Raw genomic sequence first — 15,989 nt, 5'->3', positions numbered from 1 at the left:
GGGAAATCACGGAAAACCTAAATCAGGATGGCCAGACGCGGGATTGAACCGTCGTCCTCCCGAATGTGGGTCCAGTGTGTAACTTAGGCACTGTCCGTGTGTTGATTATAGTGTTTGCCATATCAAGGGCAGAAAATAATGACCTTGAGCATTGATACATCATTTTATTTATTTTACAGGCTTTTTCCGTGTCTTCGCAGATTCATCATGTTAATCTGGATTTGGAAATAGTGGTATAGAGTGGCCGGATGCCCTTCCTTTCGGCTCTCCTTCCCCCTCCTCTCCCTCCACCCCACCCATTCGGCCCTCGGACAGAATTTTTGAACCCAATTTGTCAGCGTCTAGTGTTATCCCACGTGAAGGTGTGTCAACGTTTTTGAGTTAAACGTTTGCGTGTAACTCGGGCGGGACGGGAAACATCCCCTATTCAATTACTCGGATGTGGGAAACCGCCTAAAACCCACATCCAAGCTGGCTGGCACACTGGCCCTCGTCGTTAATCCGCCGCGCTGGTTCTATTCGGGATCAGCGCGGCTTCCTAAAACCTGGAAGCGGCAAGCTAACGCTCGCGGCTATCAGGATAGGTGTGAGCGTTGATACAAGCTGTAGAGCTATTCCAGACGTACGATACTGCACGTTGGATTTCACCCGGCAGCAGAGGCCCGTTTTTTACGGCATGCCACGTCTTCGGGAGTCTTCGCTGTTTGCTTGCAGAACTCTTGTTTTTATTTTCCTCGCGTTCAGAGGCATTAAGTCAGGTGAGCGTGCAGGCCAATTCATATTTCCCCAACGAGCGATACAATAATGTCCAATTTTTTATGATCAGACAAAAACCGGCTTTCGGAACGTGCCCATACAGCTATCTCATCAATGGAAGACACAACAATGTGCTTCGACAGTTCTGAATGTTCATTAGGACCAAGCAGTACCCCCTGCTGCGAAGTTACATAAGCTTAGACGTGTTTGTTTGAAGGGTTCTCGGGTGTCCAGCCGGATACGATCGTCGAATATCCACGATATTTAGGCGAATAGCCACACCGCCATCATGAGGTGGTACTGATGCAGTGGTCCGTCCTCTCTCTGTCTCTATTATTTATCTCTAACGGGTCCTAACAGCATATACGCCGGGAAAGCCTCAGATCACAAGCTTAGACTTGTTATGTGACAAGTTGCACACGATTTTTGTGTCAGTTATGAGGACAAGAAGATGAGGACAACACCCAGTCCCCAAGCGGAAAAAATCTCGGACCCTTGCGGGAATCGAACCCCGGGCTCATTCGGTTAGCAGTCTGCCGCACAGACCCGGCAGCTACCGAAGCGGATAGGACCTATAAATAATTATGGGGGGGGGGGATATCCGTCATATTGGTACCATACGGTGTGCATTACAATAATTGGGATCCGCTCCAACTATAGAACTACAGAGTTGTGACTATTTTGAGTCCAATCAATAATACGGGGACCGTTTGGTCGCTTATTGTAGAGTCCGTGGGACTGGTTGGCAGCCCAATGTCGTTTACTCATTTCCGTCAGCCGGCGTGGATTTTCAACTGACCGGTAGTCCATATTGCAGAGATTGATTTGCCCATGTTTTGCAAACTTTTGTGCGCAAAACTTTGCATAGAAAAATCACATTACTTTGCACTTTTAGTCGACATCGTCTGGAGAACTATAACCGATTTTGAAAAACGTTCCACTCAGGTTGTTCATTCAAGGAAACTTCGAGAACGATGAAATGAGCTGCAGTGTAGTTCTCGCAAAACATTTCCTTGGCTGACCCGACTCGCGAATTCAAGCTGCCTCGTAGCGACATGCGGAGTACATGTTGCCGCTGCCGGAAAGTTAAATGCATTTTTCTCGGCCGTTGCTGTTCATATTCGTTAGCGCATTTTATTCTTTACATTTCCAGTTTCGAAAATTTTTCAGTTACTGTTTGCGAAGACTAATCGAGCTGTCTTAGCAACATCAGGATACCATACAGTACAAAACCACGACTTTGCTCTTAAGGGTTTAATGACATTCACCATGAACGAAATCCATATCCATTTCCATTTACCATCGAACACATTATGAAAGGAGCCGGCCGTTGTGGCTGAGCCGTTCTAGGCGCTTCAGTCCGGAACCGCGCTGCTGCTACGGTCGCAGGTTCGAATCCCGCCTCGGGCATGCATGTGTGTGATGTCCTTAGGTTAGTTAGGTTTAAGTTCAAATGGCTCAAATGGCTCTGAGCACTATGGGACTTAACAGCTGAGGTCATCAGTCCCCTAGAACTTAGAACTACTTAAACCTAACTAACTTAAGGACATCACACACATCCATGCCCGAGGCAGGATTCGAATCTGTGACCGTAGCGGTCGCGCTGTTCCTGACTGAAGCGCCTAGAACCGCTCGGCCACACCGGCCGGCTAGGTTTAAGTAGTTCTAAGTCTAGGGGACTGATGACCTCAGATGTTAAGTGCTCAGAGCCATTTTAACCATTTGAACATGATGAAAGTCTGGCTAGCTTTACGAGACAGTTGACTGATCGCTAAAGTAGCAGAGCTCAGACAAATGCGCTTCAGATGTACAGCTTAACACGCGAACCGAACATGAATTACCTTCTCCTTACATTTGGTACGATAGGGAAGACATTTGTAGGGCTTCTTCTCCTGATGGTGGGAGAGTGGTCTGTGGCACTTTTACCTTCTTACTATTTGATGGAGTTCCACACACGTGTGGACGTTGTAGTCCTCGCGAAAGCTCTTTCCAATGCCACAGAAAAGTATATAGTTTCTTTAAAAAGCTATGATGTCGTAATGCAACGAAGTTAAAAATTACTTTCGTACGGTAGAAAATTTGCTGCGTGGTCTGCTATAAGTTACCGCAAACTGCGCCTTCAAAGTACTATATTTACTCGCTCTGGATATATTTGGGTGGCCTGTTTTAGCTAACTCATCCTGAATAAACGATAACTTGAAGTTGAAAATAGACATTTCGTAGAACTGAGAGCGAATATTCCAGCTGTTGATGGGACTGTTGTGGGGAAAATGCTGGTAAAGATGACGCGTTCCGATCTGAAAAAAGAAGCATCAATTAAATTCATTGCTCCTTCAATAGAAGAAGCTCATTAAACGTAGCCATCAATTGGGAGTCGGAAAAATAAAGAGGATCAGTATAACGTAACCGAACTGCATCCGGAAATTAGTTTTCCATTTTTTGGTCGCGATTACCTGTGAGACAGAAAATTAGATTTCTTTACGTGGTACATAAAGTTACGAACCAAAAAGTGGTAAAAATATAAAGTCGACTACAGATAATTTCTAGGATTTTCCTCTGTGAACAACAGATCAAGGTTAGGTTATCGTTTTGTTGTTTCCTGAGGCGACGTAAAAACAATGATGTGTACAATAATTGTGCTCTCGAATACTTACGCATTACTGGAATATTCCATTAGTACTTGACATGAAGGTGCCACAAAACATCTGAGGAGTGTTACTCATGATTCAGGTAAACGTTGCGCCCTCGGCTTCTTGATGTATCTTGCAACCTATGTCGAAATGGCATTCACAGCTTCAAATTCAAATGGCTCTGAGCACTATGGGACTTAACATCTATGGTCATCAGTCCCCTAGAACTTAGAACTACTTAAACCTTACTAACCTAAGGACATCACACAACACCCAGTCATCACGAGGCAGAGAAAATCCCTAACCCCGCCGGGAATCGAACCCGGGAACCCGGGCGCGGGAAGCGAGAACGCTACCGCACGACCACGAGCTGCGGACCATTCACAGCCATGTGATACATAACTCCGTGCAAATCTCTCACTATAAAACTACGACGTCGATAGAAATTACGTTACCACTGTACATATGTCGACGATGTTCGAACAAACACTGTCAACGTTAAGTACTTAGATGATACTCGGTCCTCTCAGTTTCCTCATTTTATGGTAAGAAAGACGCTGCACATGTCTGGTAGATTGTAGAAACCCTATCAAACAGCTGTTGCTTGTAGAAGTCTGCACGAAACATAGACCTACCTCGTAGATAAACATATGGAGTAAAAAATTTCCATATTTTATGTACAACTGTTTATATTTTGTTTCTTTTCAAAAGAAAATGGTTCAAATGGCTCTGAGCACTATGGGACTTAACTTCTGAGCGCCGGCCGTGGTGGCCGTGCGGTTCTAGGCGCTGCAGTCTGGAACCGCGGGACTGCTACGGTCGCAGGTTCGAATCCTGCCTCGGGCATGGATGTGTGTGATGTCCTTAGGTTAGTTAGGTTTAATTAGTTCTAAGTTCTAGGGGACTGATGACCTAAGATGTTAAGTCCTATAGTGTTCAGAGCCATTTGAACTTCTGAGGTCATCAGTCCCCTAGAACTTAGAACTACTTAAACCTAACTGACCTAAGGACATCTCACACACCCAAGCCCGAGGCAGGATTCGAACCTGCGACCGCAGCGGTCGCGCGGTTCCAGACTGTAGCGCCTAGAACCGCTCGGCCAACACGGCCGGCTATTTCTTTTCATTCGCTAGTATGGTATGGAATTATCTTTTAGTGTAAACCCGTTCTACGGGGAAAATCAGCAATAACTCAAGGCTAGTCTGCCCCTTACTTTTTCTCTAATAAAAAGAAGGGGGTTGTACGGCCGACAGTCCTTATGACTCAGACGATGGTAGTCTGACACCAAAACTAATCTTTATAATTAGGCAGAACGAAAGATACCTTTCTGACCCCGCTGGAAAAATTCCTTTGGCTCAGCGACGGGCGATGCGCCAAACTAAATGTTGACTGTCATGTGTCCAGCAGTACAGAAACCGTCATCTGTTCAGTAATACAGGGGACGTTGCCACAGAAGTACTTTTCAAAATGGTTCAAATGTCTCCAAGCACTACGGGACTTAACATCTGACGTCATCAGTCCCCTAGACTTAGAACTACTTAAACCTAACTAATCTAAGGACATCACACACATCCATGCCGGAGGCAGGATTCGAACCTGCGACCGTAGCAGCAGCGCGGTTCCGAACTGAAGCGCATAGAACCGCTCGGCCACAGCGGCCGACAAGTGCTTTTCAAATGGAAATTTGAGTGTAGAGTACCTTCAGCATTAAAAAAAATTGAAATGAGTTACCTTGTTTCAAATGTGTTGGTATTATATGTGGAAGCAGCACGAACTATACCAACAAAAAAATCAACGCTTCTTCAGAATTTTTTAAAAATATTTTTGTGTAAGGCACTCGAGGTCTCCGATGACCCGTTACAGAGTAATTACACTTTGTTTGATTTCTTAACTCCCATTTGTCTCTGCCTATACAGGATGATTATTTATAAAATCGACAAACTGCAGGGGCGGATTCCTGAGTGGAAACGGAGGAAAATGGCCCTTTGAACATGTGTGCGGAAATAGATGTGGCGTGTGCAGTGACAGCAAATCGTCCTGGAACACAGTACAGAGCCGCGTCGCACCCACCTCTCACCAGATGTTCAAAGTGGCGCCCATGGGAAGCAATACACGCGTTCATACGCATTAGGGATTGTCGCACTTTTTGCACTTTCCGCCCTCTCCCCGAATAGTGTCACAGGTGTCGAGAACACGCCGTTGAAGAGTCTGCGCATCAGGAACTGGTTCACCATGCACAACGCTTTTCAGATGCCGCCCCAGAGGGGTTTAAATCCGATGATCCAGTAGGCCACGCTACAGGACTTCTGTGCCCTGGGAAGACGTTGTTGAAGTGTCAGCGAACCACGCAACCTGTCATATTGCCAAATGTACATTCTCAAGCCGCTCCGGCAGAGTATTCCGCAGGAAGTCCAGATACGTTACCCTGTCGAGGCGCTGTGGAATAATAACCTATCGAAGTATGTGGTCGCCAAGAACCCCTGTCCACACAATGATGCTGAACCGATGCTGATGAGACACCTCAGTCATTCCCCGAGGATTGTCTGCAGCCCACAGACGACGATTATGCTAACTGATGATACCATTTCTGGTAAAGGTTGCTTAGTCGGTAAAGACTGGTGACAGAAATCCTATAGTTGTGAAAGTCTCGTGCTAATACCGTCGACAAAATCCTTCCCGTAGAGGGAAATCCGCTCCTGTTAATCCTTGCACTCGTTTCAGGTGATAGGGATGGTAGCGGTTGTCATGCAGGATACACATAATCGTACTTTGGTTGGCGGGTTACTTAGCTGGAGCGTATAATGGGGTTCGTGTCAAACTTTGGTTGGCGGGTCACTTGGCTGGAGCATATAATGGGGTTCGTGTCAAACTTTGGTTGGCGGGTCACTTGGCTGGAGCGTATAATGGGGTTCGTGTCAAACTTTGGTTGGCGGGTCACTTGGCTGGAGCGTATAATGGGGTTCGTGTCAATATCCTGTAGAACCCGGTCTTCCAAATCTGCTGTATACCACAGTCCGCTGCCTCCCTGCACGCTCGTCTGTCTGAAAGGACGCACGATCACATTAAACGCCCAAAAAGCGCTCGAAATGTGTGATGTGGTTGGTGTCTGTGGTGCACTTGTTTTGGCATAACCGTGCTACCTCTCGCCCGTTTCCATTGCTTGGCCGTACACAAACACCATCTCGGCTTGTTCCCGACATGAATACCGAACCATTCCGCTGCAAAACACAAGGAATACACGGCACATGGCCAGAGGAAGTTCCATTTGTCAGCGCCGTCTACCCTGGCAACGAAGCATTTCCGGACACATGTTCATAGGAGCTTTTTTCCTCCATTTCCAGTGAGGAATCAGTTCCCTGCAGTTTGTCGGTTTTATTCATGTTCATCTTGTATATTGCAGTGAAAATAACTTAATAACACTGCAAATTTCAACGGTATCTGCTGTGTGCCTTGTTTTGTAAGCAAACCTGTTCCATTCACTCTCGCTGCTTGCTGTTGACAACAACATTCTTCGCTCTCGCCCTTCTGTTCGTTACTGGACGGTTCTGTCTGGGATTTGCTTTTCCTGCAGTTTCAGCTGTACATAAACAGCGAACACAGCCATATGGATAGGTTTAGTGATTTTGTTGGCTGATACGGCCTTTACGTATGGATTTACTGAGTGCAGTGGAAGAGCGACGCGACGGCAGGCACATCACAATACTTCACATCTGTTTGAGGCTTGTTGCATTATTCTGTATTTTATGTTGCACGTTTTACTGATTGTATATTACATGCAATTTCATTGTTGTTAGGGTATTTTCAGGCGAACAAACGAAACTGGGAATAGAAAAGCAACTGAAATCACTTGACAGAGGAAAGTCCACTGGAACTGAGGGGATACCAATTCGATTGTACACAGAGTACGCGAAAGAACTTGCCCCCCTTCTAACAGCTGTGTACCGCAAGTCTCTAGAGGAACGGGAGGTTCCAAATGATTGGAAAAGAGCACAGGTAGTCCCAGTTTTCAAGAAGGGTCGTCGAGCAGATGGGCAAAACTATAGACCTATTCCTCTGACATCCATCTGTTGTAGAATTTTAGAACATGGTTTTTTGCTCGCGTATCATGTCATTTCTGGAAACCCAGAATCTACTCTGTAGGAATCAACATGGATTCCAGAAACAGCGATCGTGTGAGACCCAACTCGCTTTATTTGTTCATGAGGCCCAGAAAATATTAGATACAGGCTCCCAGGTAGATGCCATTTTCCTTGACTTCCGGAAGGCGTTCGATACAGTTCCGCACTGTCGTCTGATAAACAAAGTAAGAGCCTACGGAATATCAGACCAGCTGTGTGGCTGGATTGAAGAGTTTTTAGCAAACAGAACACAGCATGTTGTTCTCAATGGAGAGACGTCTACAGACGTTAAAGTAACCTCTGGCGTGCCACAGGGGAGTGTTATGGGACCATTGCTTTTCACAATATATATAAATGACCTAGTAGATAGTGTCGGAAGTTCCATGCGGCTTTTCGCGGATGATGCTGTAGTATACAGAGAAGTTGCAGCATTAGAAAATTGCAGTGAAATGCAGGACGATCTGCAGCGTATAGGTACTTGGTGCAGGGAGTGGCAACTGACCCTTAACATAGACAAATGTAATGCATTGCGAATACATAGAAACAAGGATCCTTTATTGTATGATTATATGATAGCGGAACAAATACTGGTAGCAGTTACTTCTGTAAAATATCTGGGAGTATGCGTATGGAACGATTTGAAGTGGAATGATCATATAAAATTAATTGTTGGTAAGGCGGGTGCCAGGTTGAGATTCATTGGGAGAGTCCTTAGAAAATGTAGTCCATCAACAAAGGAGATGGCTTACAAAACACTCTTTCGACCTATACTTGAGTATTGCTCATCAGTGTGGGAGATAGGGATCAAAGAAGAGCGGCTCGTTTCGTCACAGGGTTATTTGGTAAGCGTAATAGCGTTACGGAGATGTTTTGCAAACTCAAGTGGCAGACTCTGCAAGAGAGGCGCTGTGCGTCGCGGTGTAGCTTGCTGTCCAGATTTCGAGAGGGTTCGTTTCTGGATGAGATATACCTCCCGAGGAGATCACGAACGTAGAATTAGAGAGATTCGATTGCGCACGGAGGCTTTTCGGCAGCCGACGGACAGGAATGGGAGGTAATGACAGTGCCCTCCGCCACACACCGTTGGGTGGCTTGCGGAGTATGAATGTAGATGTAGAATAAATCGAATAAATCATAATTAAATTATTACTCTGTTACGAGCCACCAGAGACCACAGGTCACTGATACCAAACCACTCAGAAGGAATCCGCGACAACTGCCGAATTTTTGACGACGAAGCTCCAATTCGCGCGACGCTTTTTCTTTGTAGCAGAGTTAATCTCTTCTCGAGGCCTGAGAAACCGTATTGCCACTTTGCCAGTGTTACTTTTGGCGCAGTGTTTAGCACACTGGACTCACATTCGGGAGGACGACGGTTCAAACCTGCGTCCGGCCGTCCTGATTTAGATTTTCCGTGATTTCCCTAAATCGCTTCAGGCAAATGGCGGGATGGTTCCTTTCAAAGAGCACGGTCGACTTCCTTCCCTAATCCGATGAGACCGATGACCTTTCTGTTTGGTCCCTCCCCAAAATCAACCAACATTTGAAATTTTTAAAATACAAGATTTCAAGTATACCAGGTTGATACAGTTTCAAAGGCTTCCGTGTCCAGAGTCAGTTGACATGGAAGATTTCTAGGTGTGATACTGCTTCGTATCGTAAACAATGATGACAGTGATGAAATCAATGTTTCGGCCACGTCTACAGCGGGCTTCTCCTGAATCTACTGGTGTATATTTTTTGTTGTTCAGAGTCACTCAGTCAGTGACATAACCTCAAAAAGTTTAAAAAAGGTAATATTATTGGTCTGGGAAACTTTATTGTAATAGGTATACTATGGTGGAGGGAGTGGAGATTTGCTCTTATCTATTGCATCTCACAGTGAATGACATAATTTGTAGTCATCGTCGAATGTGGTTTGGCCTCTTGTTTTCCTCATGTTGGACGTAGGGTACTCGGTAGCAGTTACTCGCGGCTAACGCCCACGTCTCGTGTAGTTAGTGTGACCTGTTGGGCTCTGATGGTTGGCAGCGAGAATGGGAATGGCCTAAGACCATCCTCTCTATTCATATTAGAGAGTTTTAATACTTCGATAGCCTCTCTCATCTTGCATTTCACCGCTCCCGGTTGCTTGACAAGTACGCGAGCTAGGCTGAATTATATTTTCTTGTGCACTCTTTCTGGTGCACGGCTTCTGTGTATTTGTTGTGCTGCCAAAGTCGAATGTAGCGCTAGTGCTCCCGTATGCAGAGCTACAGGTCTGCCTGTTTATCGATGTAGGCTTCTCCACGCTCTCAGTCTACCTTGTACACAACTGCCGTGTGCAGAGCATCTATCTTGCCTTGGTGGAACCTTCTGCAGCTAGACGTCAATAATATCGATGTATTTTTTTAAAATTGTGACGTAATGTAAAGCTCAGCAGAGCAGTCATAACCAAATACACGTGACTATGGACAGCATAAAATACACCATCAGACCCAGAAGAAGACCACTATAACCGTGTGCGAAACGTTGGTTTCATCAATGATAGTTATTTACTACAAGACGCGGTACCATTCCCAGAAAACTTACTCTTTATGCTACGTTACATTTACATAAAGTGCTAGGGTACAGAGTTTGACGTTGTTGTACAGTGAAACTGAGCTGCAGTAAAGGTGGGGGCCGACTGCTCTTGGGTGGACGGTAGAGTGTGGCAGAAGCTCATGTGAGCATGATGACATCAGCAGCAGTTCGTGAGTCTCGTCAGACAGTTGCGTTGCGAGTTATTGTATGAGTCTTTTTGAGATTACATTTTAGGAAGCTGGAGATGAAAATTTTTTTAATGGAACCCACACATTGCTTTGCAAGTAAATAGCCGACATCTTAGGCACGCACCCATGGTACCATGCGCTATCAGGCTCCATAAAATTCTTCTGGGTTGGAGACTACTGCCATACTGTAAGATGCTGAACCGACGTTGTGGTCGCTTCTGTGTGGGCTTCATCAGCCGATGTGTAGGGCCTGATGGTGTAGTGTTAAACTACATGCCTGGAAATCAAATTCAGGTCGGACCACGGAATATTTCAGTCTCCCTTTAATCTATCCTTCACATCTCATCATCATCATCATCATCATCATCATTGGTGCAACATCCCTCTGTGAGCCTCGACCCTTCTGTAGAAGATTAGTCCATTCTCCCCTGTTTAATGCCGAACTCCTCCAATTTTGAATTCCAATTTTCTTTAAGTGCTTTCTCACATCCTCCTCCCATCTTAGCTTTGGTCTTCCTACTTTCCTGGTTCCTTCAGGCACTGCGCTGAATATCTTCTTCATCATTCTGTCGTTTGTTCTCGGTATATGTCCTGTCCGTTCCAGAGTTTTAATACTTATATAGCTGACAATGTCTAGTTCAGTATACATGTTATATAATTCATAGTTCAACCTCCTCCTCGAAACACCATTTTCTTCCAATGACCCAAGAATTTGTCTCGAGATCTTTCAAATATATCTAGCAGCCTTTTATGAACTTTTTGTTGATGTCCCTGTTCCCGCAACGACCTTACTGAAACTTGATACATCATAACTTTGGTTTTCCTGAACAGCAACTTAGGTTTCATCATTGATAGGTGAACCTATGTAGACCCTGAAAACTCATGGTCAACACTTGCGCATACCTAACATTTGGGCTATTTACTTGCAAGTAGTATGCGTAAATCATGCGTTGCATTAAAAAATCTTCATCTCCAGCTTCCAAAAATGTAATCTCAAAAACACCCATATAAAAACTCGCATCACGACTGTCCGAAGAGACTCACGAAGTGCAGCTGATGTCATGCTCACTGGAGGTCCTTCCCCACACTCTGCTGCCCACCCATGAACAGTTCTTCTTCCACCTTTATTACACAGCTCAGCTTCACTGCACAACATCGTCACAGCCTGTTCCCTCGCAGTTTTCGTAAATGTAACCTAGTACAACGTGAAAGTTTTCTGAGTATGATACCGCGTCAAGTTGTAAATAACTATCAGAAGGGAGCTGTATACAGCAGTGTAAGAGTTATACATTCCTAATAAACTGATTGCCTTACCGGAAGGTACTAGGGAAAACACCCGGAGTCAAATTAAAATACAAAATATGTTATCAAATTCTGTGATCACAGAAAGTTGGAGGAAGAGAGGGAGACGCATTACCCTGCCTTCTACTTAATATAGCGTTGAAGATGTATGGAAGAGATGCTGACATCAATACAAGAGGGATAATTCTGTATAAATCAGTTCAAGTGCTAGCATGCGCAGATGATATTGATATAATTGCAACAATGCCAAAGGCAATGAAAGAGGCCTTTATAAGTCTTGAAGGAGCTGCTAGAAAGATGAATCTATAGATAAAAGAAGGGAAAACTAAGTATCTACATCTACATTTATACTCCGCAAGCCACCCAACGGTGTGTAGCGGAGGGCACTTTACGTGCCACTGTCATTACTTACCTTTCCTGTTCCAGTCGCGTATGGTTCGCGGGAAGAACGACTGTCTGAAAGCCTCCGTGCGCGCTCGAATCTCTCTAATTTTACATTCGTGATCTCCTCGGGAGGTATAAGTAGCGGGGAGCAATATATTCGATACCTCATCCACAAACGCATCCTCTCGAAACCTGGACAGCAAGCTACACCGCGATGAAGAGCGCCTCTCTTGCAGAGTCTGCCACTTGAGTTTGCTAAACATATCCGTAACGCTATCACGCTTACTAAATAACCCTTCGACGAAACGCGCCGCTCTTCTTTGGACCTTCCCTATCTCCGCTGTCAACCCGAACTGGTACGGATCCCACATTGATGAGCAATACTCAAGTATAGGTCGAACGAGTGTTTTGTAAGCCACCTCCTTTGTTGATGGACTACATTTTCTAAGGACTCTCCCAATGAATCTCAACCTGGCACCCGCCTTACCAACAATTAATTTTATATGATCATTCCACTTCAAATCGTTCCATACGCATACTCCCAGATATTTTACAGAAGTAACGGCTACCAATGTTTTTTCCGCTATCATATAATCATACAATAAAGGATCCTTCTTTCTATGTATTCGCAATACATCACATTTGTCTATGTTAAGGGTCAGCTGCCACTCCCTGCATCAAGTGCCTAACCGCTGCAGATCTTCCTGCATTTCGCTGCAATTTTCTAATGCTGCAACTTCTCTGTATACTACAGCATCATCCGTGAAAAACCTCTAATTAAGAAAGATTATCCAAAAGAGCCCCCATCGATAGAAATTGGCTCATATAAGTTTGATGTCGCGCTTACGTTCACTTACCTTAGAAGTAAACTCTAAGAATAAGTCAGCTCTGGAATCCAAAAACGAATATTGTCCGCCAACAAGTGCTACAATGGTCTCGCAAAATACCTGAAATGGTGTGAAAATCTGCCAGCAATGAGACACGGTTCTGATGGCGCGTTTAACAATAGGCTTACTGGGGTAGGAGAGGAATTTACGAGTCACCCAAGTGGCGTCCAACAAAGACCTTGGTGGAAGCGAAACTAGGAGCTTAGCATGTTGTTGTTGTTGTGGTCTTCAGACCTGAGACTGGTTTGATGCAGCTCTCCATGCTACTCTATCCTGTGCAAGTTTCTTCATCTCCTAGCACTTACTGCAACCTACATCCTTCTGAATCTGCTTAGTGTATTCATCTCTTGGTCTCCCTCTACGATTTTTACCCTCCACGCTGCCCTCCAATGCTAAATATGTGATCCCTTGATGCCTCAGAACATCCGATCCCTTCTTCTTGTCAAGTTGTGCCACAAACTCCTCTTCTCCCCAATTCTATTCAATACATCCTCATTAGTTATGTGATCTACCCATCTAATCTTCAGCATTCTTCTGTAGCACCACATTTCGAAAGCTTCTATTCTCTTCTTGTCCAAACTATTCATCGTCCATGTTTCACTTCCATACATGGCTACACTTCATACAAATACTTTCAGAAACGACTTCCTGACACTTAAATCTATACTCGATGTTAACAGATTTCTCTTATTCAAAAACGCTTTCCTTGCCATTGCCAGTCTACATTTTATATTCTCTCTACTGCGACCATCGTCAGTTATTTTGCTCCCCAACCTTTACTACTTTACTACTTTAAGGGTCTCATTCCTAATCTAATTCCCTCAGCAACACCCGACTTAATTCGACTACATTCCATTATCCTCGTTTTGCTTTTGTTGATGGTCATCTTATATCCTCCTTTCAAGGCACAGTCAATTCCGTTCAACTGCTCTTCCAAGTCCGTTGCTGTCTCTGACAGAATTACAATGTCATCGGCGAACATCAAAGTTTTTATTTCTTCTCCATGGATTTTAATACCTACTCCGAACTTTTCTTTTGTTTCCTTCACTGCTTGCTCAATATACAGATTGAATAACGTCGGGGAGGGGCTACAACCCTATCTCACTCCCTTCCCAACCACTGCTTCCCTTTCATGTCCGTCGACTCCTATAACTGCTTTCTGGTTTCTGTACAAATTGTAAATAGCGTTTCGCTCCCTGTATTTTACTTCTGCCACCTTCAGAATTTGAAAGAGAGAATTGCAGTCAACATTGTCAAAAGCTTTCTCTAAGTCTACAAATGCTAGAAACGTAGGTTTGCCTTTCCTTAATCTTTCTTTTAAGATAAGTCGTGTTGCAATATTTCTACGGAATCCAAACTGATCTTCCCCAAGGTCGGCTTCTACCAGTTTTTCCATTCGTCTGTAAAGAATTCGTGTTTAGTATTTTGCAGCTGTGACTTATTAAACTGATTGTTCGGTAATTTTCACATCTGTCAACGCCTGCTTTCTTTGGGATTGGAATTATTATATTCTTCTTGAAGTCTGACGGTATTTCGCCTGTCTCATACATCTTGCTCACTAGATGGTAAAGTTTTGTTAGGACTGGGTCTCCCAAGGCTGTCAGTAGTTCTAATGGAATGTTGTCTATTCCCGGGGCCTTGTTTCGAGTCAGGACTTTCAGTGTTCTGTTGAACTTTTCACGCAGTATCGTATCTCCCATTTCATCTTCATCTACATCCTCTTCCGTTTCCATAATATTGTCCCCAAGTACGTCGCCCTTGTATAGACCCTCTATATACTCCTTCCACCTTCCTGCTTTCCCTTCTTTGCTTAGAACTGGGTTTCCATCTGAGCTCTTGATATTCGTACAAGTGGTTCTCTTTTCTGCAAAGGTTCTTTTCATTTTCCTGTAGGCAGTATCTATCTTACCCTAGTGAGATAAGCCTCTACATCCTCTCATTTGTCCTCTAGCCATCCCTGCTTAGCCATTTTGCACTTCCTGTCGATCTCATTTTTGAGACGTTTGTATTCGTTTTTGCATGCTTCATTTACTGCATTTTTATATTTACTCCTTTCATCAGTTATGCCATACGATTATCACCTCTGCGTTGGAATCATGGCAGCTAGCACGCCTTTGACCTACGCGGTCTGAAGGCAGCGCCTGTGATTAAACAGCGAGCTTCGCAACAGTTTACGCAGTGAGTCACTGCACGAGGGCCAGAGGGCAGCCAAGTTCAGTCTGTCTGCGCGGAGATGTCTCGCGAGCGAGCGAGGCAGGCGAACCTTGCACAGTCAGCTGAGGGTGTGACGACGGGTGACCGCCGAAGTGCATACTGAGGGCGCGTCGATTCGTATGCCTCTGCCGCCAGCTCGCCAGGTGGGTCACCTACTGACTTGCGTCCTCAGGTACTGCCCGCTTTGTAAGTGTGCTTTTCTCCTCTCGTCCTTGCAAGTGCTACCCTAAATTTGACGTAGTTAGATCTGCGTACTGCAGATTAATCATTAGCAATATTGGCAGACTGGCTTTCCATATTATGGTCCACAACCAGTCATAAAGTTTAGGATTGTTAATCGTTATGACTATTTATTAGCGAAGCGTTTTCAGCCAGTAGTGCTCATCAGGTACCAAGGCATACAAATCACTCAACATTATTTGCACTAGTGATTAAAAGTCTTCTGGGTGTTATGCCGCGTCATTGCTAAAAACTAGTAAACTAAAACCGACGTTTCGGCCGAATTGCAACGGCCTTCCTCAGGGCACGACTGGTTTTGCATGGGGATAGGTGCTTCTATTTATTACAGACCGTTGATGTCTGACGTCACTGTTGTAAAACTTTTAATTGGCCCTCTAATATGATTGGCTAGTCATGACGTAAGGGAAGATGGAAGGAAAGAGGTTATTTGTGAATGCCCATGTCGTCAAAGATTGGTAGCTGTCCACCAATCAGCGTTCGGCTTCTGGTCGGCAAGTTTTCCTCCTGGTGTGCGCAAAACCAGTCGTGCCCTGAGGAAGGCCGTTGCAATTCTGCCGAAACGTCGGTTTTAGTTTATTATTGTTGTTAGTTTTTAGCAATGACGCGGCATAACACCCACAAGAATTTTAATCACTATGACACCGGCCGTGGAAGCCTACGTTCTTATATTATTTGCACTGTTCATGCTATTAATTAGAATATCGCTAA

General features: G+C 44.7%; 1 protein-coding gene across 3 annotated transcripts in view; it reads left to right on the top strand.

Annotated features, from left to right (window-relative positions):
• The window catches only part of LOC126187871 (uncharacterized), a 332,017-nt gene that overhangs the window by 170,059 nt on the left and 145,969 nt on the right, over window positions 1-15,989 (top strand). The window contains exon 1 of one of the 3 annotated variants that reach the window (XM_049929200.1): window positions 15,056-15,184. The exons of the other annotated variants lie outside the window; for them this stretch is intronic. Coding sequence (XP_049785157.1) covers window positions 15,161-15,184 — 24 coding nt within the window. The 5' untranslated portion in view covers window positions 15,056-15,160. Of the gene's footprint in view, window positions 1-15,055; window positions 15,185-15,989 lie in introns of those variants that run through there. 3 annotated transcript variants of the gene reach the window in all.

The sequence above is a fragment of the Schistocerca cancellata genome, chromosome 5 (genome assembly GCF_023864275.1).
Source record: "Schistocerca cancellata isolate TAMUIC-IGC-003103 chromosome 5, iqSchCanc2.1, whole genome shotgun sequence".
In the NCBI taxonomy this organism is placed as follows: domain Eukaryota; kingdom Metazoa; phylum Arthropoda; class Insecta; order Orthoptera; family Acrididae; genus Schistocerca; species Schistocerca cancellata.
This window is presented reverse-complemented; position numbering and strand designations above follow the sequence as displayed.